General features: G+C 46.7%; 1 protein-coding gene across 4 annotated transcripts in view; it reads left to right on the top strand.

Annotated features, from left to right (window-relative positions):
* Positions 1–7,920, top strand: part of Meaf6 (MYST/Esa1 associated factor 6) — a 22,489-nt gene that overhangs the window by 4,328 nt on the left and 10,241 nt on the right. For all 4 annotated transcript variants that reach the window (XR_001229041.2, XR_258404.3, XM_005353259.3 and 1 more), the window contains exons 3-4: positions 932–1,019; positions 1,159–1,204. Coding sequence is in view for 2 of the 4 variants with exons in the window: in XM_005353259.3 (XP_005353316.1) it covers positions 932–1,019; positions 1,159–1,204 (134 nt within the window). In the remaining 2 variants the exon portion in view is untranslated. The remainder of the gene's footprint in view (positions 1–931; positions 1,020–1,158; positions 1,205–7,920) is intronic.

Raw genomic sequence — 7,920 nt, 5'->3', positions numbered from 1 at the left:
TGAGGCTTGCTCTGAACTCACAGAGCTACACCTGCCTTTGCCTCTTGAGTGCTGGGGTTAAAGGACTGTGCCACCACATCCAGCATCTCCCCAAGTATTTATTTAGTAGACTGACCTTTGCCCTGTATATTTCTCAAAGGAATCCTGGTATAAAATTAAGTTTATTTAAAAGAGACACTTTTTATCACTTGTCTGTACCAGTAATTTTATATATTTACTTACTGAGACTGGGCTTTACTATGTAGCCCAGGCTAGTCTGGAACTTCCTGTATAGACCAGGCTATCCTGTAACTCAGAGAGCTCCATATGCTTCTGATTCCTAAATGCTGGAATTAAAAACATCTACTATAATGCCCATCTATAGTCCCCTGTTTTTGTTTTTTGTTTTTGAGACAGGGTTTCTCTGTGTAACAGCCCTGGCCGACCTAGAACTTGCTTTGTAGACCATGCTGGTCTTGAACTCACGGAGATCTGCCTGCCTGTGCCTCCCAAGTGCTGGAATTAAAGGTGTGCATCACTACCACGCTGCTATAGTCACTTGAAAACACTGTTCATTTATTTTATGTACATGGGTGTTATGTCTGCATGTATGTTTGTATACCACATGTGACCTAGTGCTCTCGGAGGCCGGAAGATAGCGTCTGATCTCCAGGGACTGGAGTTCCAGGCGTTAGTGAGCTGCCGTGTAAAAAGTAAAGAATGGGGCTGGGAGATGGTGCAGCCGGGGAGGGTGCTTTCTGCAGCCTGGCCCCTGAGCTCGGTCCCTGGAGTGGAAGGAGAGAACTGACCGCGAAGTCGTTCCCTGACTTCCACACACATACTTCGGCACGCACGTCATCACAAACAGAGTAGTCATCCGTAGTTCCGCATCTGCCCCAGGCGCCCCAGTTTGAGTTCAACTAATACCTTGGTACTCGCTTCTGTGTTTTAGAAACTCCAATAGCAAAAACGATCGGAGGAACCGGAAGTTCAAGGAGGCCGAACGGCTCTTCAGCAAATCCTCAGTCACATCGGCCGCTGTAAGTGGTTGTGGCAGCGAACAGGTTTGCCTGCCTGTGGCCCTTTATTGAGCAGTGTGGACTGTCCCTTCCTCCCTGTGTGGGTTGGCGTCTTGGGGTCTGTGGTCACTTGTCAGGTAACAGATGATTTCTCTTTTAGGCAGTAAGTGCCTTGGCGGGAGTTCAGGACCAACTCATCGAAAAGAGTGAGTCTCTTTTTACCTTCTTTATCAGTTTATTTTAAAGCCACCACAGGTCCTAAGTTAACTCTGGTTTACCCAGTTGGGTACCTAAGAACTGTATCTTCTGTGGTTTTTTCTTGCTTCTTGAAGTTGGGAGCCTTTGGGCTTCTTCCCCAAGTCTTTTTTTTGTTTTGTTTTGTTTTGTTTTGGAGGTGGGAGATCTTGTTATATAGTCTGTCTTTCTGTGTAGATTGTACTTGTCCCAGTCAGACATACACCTGCCTCTGCCTCCCGCTTGCTGTGATTAAAGGCCTGTGCCACTATGCCATCTACCGTATCTTTCTCCAAGAAAGGAGCTCCCGGCCTGCTGCCACGTCTTTCTCATGAAGCTGGGCTGGAGATACTGAAAGACCCCAAACTGACACTGCTACTGTAGGGCTTATATTCCTAGGAACTTTGTTCATTGTTTGAGGTAGTCTCTTCTAACCCATGCCGGCCTAGAGCCTGCTGATAACTGAGCTGGCCTCAACTAACTGACCCGCTTCTGCTGTTTTCTAATGCTGGCCTCACAAGCCTGTGTCAGTGACTTCAGTTATTAGCTCTGCGTGGGTTTCTATCCCAGCCAGACTCCTGTGCCTTAGTCCTGCCTGTTCCAGAGTCGTTTCCACTCAGAGTCAAATCCCAACTTTTGTCCAAACAGATTTATTCAGTGTCCTTCAGAAGTTTTCTGTCCAACTTCATGTTTTGTTACTCCTGTTCTTCCCCGTCCCAGAACCCTGCACAGTGTGGTTGGGTGCTTGTCTGGCTACCTCACATGCTACAAATCCTTTAAGTTTGAGACAGGCCCTCGCTGTATAGCCCAGGCTAGCCTTGAACTTAGGTATTAAATATTTTCTAAAGTCTATACTGGGCAGCTATTTGAGATCTTCCTGTAGTACATGATTGGTATTGCTTGGATTTTACTGTGTGTCAAGTTAGTTTTGACTAAATGGTTACATACCTTGGTGGTCTTGTCAAACATTTTTAATTTATGTGTATGTGTAAGTGAATGCATCTGATCCCCAGGAACTGAGGTTACTAATGGTTGTAAGCCATTATGTGAGTGCTGGGAACCAAACTCTGGTCCTCTGGAAGTGCAGCCAGTGCTCTTTACCATGGAGCCATTGCTCCAGCCTTTGTCCCTGTGTTTTGCAAGAGGATGTTACAGATGCTTTTCATCACTGCTGACTGCTAGCCTCCTTCAGGGCTGGTTTTCCCCTGACAACTCGTTGTTTTGGTTATTTGAGTCTCTGTCTCACTGACCTGGAACTCAGAGACCTGCCTGCTCTGCCTCCCGGATGCTGGGAGTTCTGGGACCAGATATAAGCCAGCACCTGGCTTTGCTTCTATTTAGTTGTTATGGTATGGGGGCTTGAACCTAGGTTCGTGAACGTGCTAGGCCAGTGCTCCGCCACTGAGTTACTTATAAGAACATGGGTGGGAGATTCACATGACCTTGGGCAACTTACCAGCGGCTGCTCCCCTGAAGAAATGTCCTTGAGCAACTATTACATGCTTATAGATCAGGGAGGGCTGGGGAACCTGTGAGTAGTTCAGATCCATGATGACGTGGTGACAGGCTCAGTCCTGCAGAAGTCACCGTAGGTGTTGTGAGTCTGTGAGTTCAAGGCCCTGTCATGCCCAGAAGGCAGGGTTTCCTAACATTCTGCCCTTTCTTCCTATAAGAGCATCCTTCCTGCCGTTGTTCGCCATGATCCTTGACCCTTTAGAGGGAGTGATGTTGATGTCTCAGTCAGGGCTGATTGTTCAGTGGTCACGTGTTCTCAGCACTGGACCGACTGGTTGAGTCACTGGCCCACTACAAAAAGAAGCGTCACCTACCAAGGTTGATGGCACCAGTCTACGGATGTAAATATAAACATCGAGATGGCAGTTTCCCGGGTTCATTAGTAAATCCACAGCTGTGGCTTCTCCACTAGGGCCTGTGACCTCCCCTACCACAGGCTTTTGGCCAGGGTTACAGTAGTTCCTATGGAGTGGGCATCATATCCAGCCAGTGAATGGTTGATCCCCTTGACACTCTTTCCTGGCATGCTGATAGTGTTATACACAAGTTCCATAGTGGAGTAAGATTGCCAATGACGTCTACCCCAGCAGCCAGCTTAGAACCCTACGGTATTATGGAAGCTAGCCAAGAAGGAGGGAGCTTCTAGCTGTGTTCGGGTTTGATTTTTCCATGTTCTGTAACCAAAACCTATAGTGTTTTCAATGTTTTTTAAAAGATTTCTACTAATATTATTTTTTCTTTGAGATAGGGTCTTACTATGTAGCCCAGGCTGTCTTTGAAGGTGATTCTCTTCAGCCTCCCCTCCCTAAGTCCTGGGACTGTAAGTTGCTCTTACAAAAATTTTAATTTTTCTTTTCTTTTCTTTCCTTTCCTTTTTTTTTAAATAAGACTTACGGGGGCTGGAGAGATGGCTCAGAGGTTAAGAGCACTGGCTGCTCTTCCAGAGGTCCTGAGTTCAATTCCCAGCAACCACATGGTGGCTCACAACCATCTGTAATGAGATCTGGTGCCCTCCTCTGGCGTGTGGGCATACATCGAGGCAGAATGTTGTATACATAATAAATAAATAAATCTTTTAAAAAAATTAAGACTTACGTCTTTCTGTGTAGCCCTGGAGAGCTGGAACTCATGTAGACCAGGCTGGCTTCAAACTCACAGGAGTCCTGCCTCTGCCTCCCGAGTGCTGGGATCAAAGGTTGCGGCATCGTACCTGGCTCACCTTGATTTTCTTTTCAACTAGTAAGATTTAGTAAAAGTTCTTCATCTGATTTTGTGTGTTTGGGTTTCCTTGGATTCCTTTTCTTTTTAGTTCTGTCTATTTTTATTCACTTCCCTCTTTCATTTTTTAATATGAAATTTTCTATTTACTTATTACTGCTTGTATCCACACCTGTGCCACAGTGCACATCTGGAGGTCATAGGGCACATTGTGGGAGTTGGTGTCCCCTTTCACCGTAGGATCAAGCTCAGGTCATAAGGCTTTGTTGCAGGAGCCTCTGCCTGTGGAGCCAGCTGAAGGAGGCCTCTGCTTGGACGTCGTCTGTAAAGCAGATGGGGCACCTGAGGGTCCTTGGAAGCCCAAGTGTTGATCCCATGATTATGTCCCACGAGAGGAGCAGTGTGCTTGACCTGTACTCCTCTCCTCTGTGTGGACTCTCCAGGGCTGCAGACTGTGGACCAAGTCCTGTGTGGATGATGCCTGTGATCTCCAGGAAGGAAAAGGCAGAACATTGCTTTATATCCTCTTTAACTTGAGGATTTCAGACTTTTCTACTCCTAGCATTTTATTTTCAAACCATTTCACAGAAATCTCCTCTCTAAATGCATTATTTCTGTTTCCTTTGGCTTCGTATTTTTATCCAACTAGAAAGAGGGTGGATTTGCACGGCCTCTACAGAGGACTTTTGTGTAAATTGCGCAGCATCAGACATTTTAGTGCAAAGAATATAGTTAAAGAAACAGCAAGCAAGTGGCATTTCACCTTGTGGCCTTGGCAGGTCCAGCAGGCGCTGCTGCATGCTCTGAAGCTTCCCGCAGAGTTGCTCGCTGCTGTAGGGCTTCTCTTTCTCCTGGAAACCTGCCCTCCATCAGCAGTCACAGGCCGCAGTCGCCCTGCTCTTCTGCAGTGTGTAGACTTCCTCATCTTTGCTCTGCAGCCGTGCTGCTCATTCTTCTGTCCGTGAGAAACTGCCTCAGTGCGGTGCTGTCGTGGGACATTGCTCGATGCACAGGCCTTGAGTTTCTGTGAGCTAGGGAAGGGAGTTTTTGTCTGTACTGTATAGCATCTGGTCCCCATAGTTCCTTATCATGTATCTTCAACATAATTCTGCAACACAAGTCTTGGACTGGGACTAGAGTTCTGTGGTAGAGCATTTCCTAGCATGTGTCAGGCCCAGAGTTTGATCCTTAGCACTGCAAGTCAGCAACTAAAATGCAGCTCCTGAAAGAGAGCCCATCTTTTTTTTGTGGGTTTTTTTTAAACTTTTTTTTTTTCCTTTTGAGCCGTGTAGACAAGGTCTCATAACCCAGGCTGCCCTCAAGCTCACTGTGCAGCCAAGAATGACCTTGAACTCTTACCTTCTTGAATGTTGGAATGATACATGCACACATACATCCACATGTACTGCTTAGACTGGTTCATGTGGTGCTGGGGATTGAACCCAGGGCTTTGAGCATGGTAGGCGAGCTACATCCCATCCATTTCTCATAATTCTTGATGTCCACGTCTTTGGGACAAGAGTTGTTGCTTTGGATAACTGTTTATCAGAGAGGAGATCTAGGTGAGTTCTGGGATCCTAGGCTTTGAGCGGTTGGACATTGAGAGAGTTTCCAGAGCATGGCCCGCTGTCTGTTTGCATGGGCCTCCTGTAGCAGAGACTGCAGATGGACAGCCAGCTGCTCTTCTGGCCCCTGCCAACTCAGTCCTTGTGTGTCCTATTACCAGCTCTGGTCCAAGGCTTTGTGGTCTCCCAACACTCAGAAAAGATCATTAGGGGCTAGAGAGATGGCTCAGTGTTTAAGGCACTGGTTTCTCTTCCAGAGGACCTGGGTTCAGTTTCCACCACCTACGTGGCAGCTCACAACTATCTGTAACTCCAGTTCCAGGGGATCTGACACCCTCACACAGACATATATGCAAGCAAAACACCAACGCACATGAAATTAAAAAATAAATAAAATTTTAAAAAAAGAAAAGAGCCAGGTGCGGAGTGGTGCACACCTTTAATCCTAGCACTTCGAGGGGGAGAGGCAGGCAGATTTTTGTGAGTTCAAGGCCAGCCTGGTCTACAAAGCAAGTTCCAAGACAGCCAGGGAAACCTGTCTCAAAAAACCAAAAAGAAAAAAAAGACAAGATCTTTTATATATATATCTAGTATATTCTGTCTGTTATCAGCAGAGATCTGTTAGTACATTTGAAACCACACTGTAGCCAAAGCCGACTCTGAGTTTGTAATCCCTCTGCCTCCCAAGTAGCTGGGATTTCAGTCCTAACTAGAACCCTATATTTCACTCTGTGCTTCCAGTTTAAGGAAAGAACTTCGACTCATTCGTGCGGGGCTTTGTAGTGTGTCTGAAGTGTGGGCCTGGACCGTGTTCTCTTGGTATGAATCTTTTCCCTGTCTAGCTGTATTATGGGATGTCGATATATGATAAATAACCACAACATTTGATCCGGGAATCCAAGTGGGCCTTGTCCGACCCACTCACCTCCACTATCAAGTCTCCCCACCCAGGGTCTAAAGGCAGTTCATGGTAGCTGGGAGAGGGAGCAACTTCTTCAGTGACTGAGTGCCTGGTGAGTTACCTATGGGCCTGCAATGCCCCTCCCCCTCCCCACTGCCCTTGACTCCAGTAAGCTCCTGGGAATACCAACAACTTAAAAGGCAACAATAGTAACAAAAAGGAAACGGTCTGTGGGTTGGCACTGGGAGTACTGGTTTTCATACCGGTGCATCTCTATGATGCTGTGTCTTCTTTGGTCCCTTGCCGTGTGCCCCCTCCAGCTGGTGTCTCCCCACCCCAGCACCTAATTCTGCTTTCTTGGCACTGTTTCCTAGCCCCTCCTGTAGTTCTACATCCTTGAAGATGCCTTCTTCCTCTCATGGTCCCTTTTCTAGTTTCCTGGCCTGTAAGCACACATATGTAAACATGTCCACATGTATACAGAGCCTTAGATTTAGGCTTCTCACCATGGTGTCTTTCTGAGTCTGGCTTCCTTAGCTCAGCGTGATGACTTCCAGTCACATCCAGTTTCCTACAGATGTCGTTCATACACCTGCTCTTTATCCAGCCATGTGCTGATGGGCGTCTAGGCTGGCTCAGCTCCCAGCTATTGTGAGCAGTTTGGCTGTAAGTGCAAATATCTGGGTGGTGTGTGGCATTAGAGTCCTTCAAGAAGGGTTTCACTGGGCCGTGTGGTGAGTCTGTTTTCACTGATTTGAGAACCGTCCACACTTAACTTCTTTCTGTAGTGGCTGTACACAGCCCGCCCCCCACATAAAGGTTCTTCCCCATGTTCCCGATGACAGCATTTGTTGTCATTTAAGTTTTTGAGTCATGGTCTCACTATATAGCCTTGGCTGTCCTGGAACTCACTGTGTAGACCAGGCTGGTCCACTGCCTCTGCCTCCTAAGTGCTGGGATCAAAGTGTGCCCCTCCCCCCAATTCCCTGCTAATGCCTAGTTCTTTGGACAACTGCCTTCACTTCATTAGCCCATTTTTTTTTAAAAAGATTTATTTATTTATGATATATACAGTATTCTGCCTGCATGTACACCTGCACCCCAGAAGAGGATACTAGATCTCATCACAGATGGTTGTGAGCTACCATGTGGTTGCTAGGAATTGAACTCAGGACTTCTGGAAGAACAGTCAGTGCTCTTAACCGTAGAGCCATCTCTTCAACCCTAGCCCATTTTTTGATCAGATGACTTGGGTTTTTATGTGTAATTTTTGCAGTTAAAAATGCATAAATGCACATGTGTTTGTGTATAGTTCTTTGAGGCAGGGTCTCTCCCTGAACCCAAGGCTTGTATTTTCTCTGCTTGGCTGGAAAGTATCAAACCCCAGGATCTTTTATCTCCACCTGCAGAGTGGGTTAAAGAGGGTATGCAGAAGGGGTGACTTGTGTGGTTCTGGAATCTTCTATCTCCACCTGCAGAGTGGGTTAAA

This window comes from Microtus ochrogaster, chromosome 10 (assembly GCF_000317375.1).
Source record: "Microtus ochrogaster isolate Prairie Vole_2 chromosome 10, MicOch1.0, whole genome shotgun sequence".
Taxonomy (NCBI): Eukaryota; Metazoa; Chordata; class Mammalia; order Rodentia; family Cricetidae; genus Microtus; species Microtus ochrogaster.
Note: the sequence above shows the minus strand (reverse complement) of the source record. Positions and strands in the feature narration are given on the sequence as shown.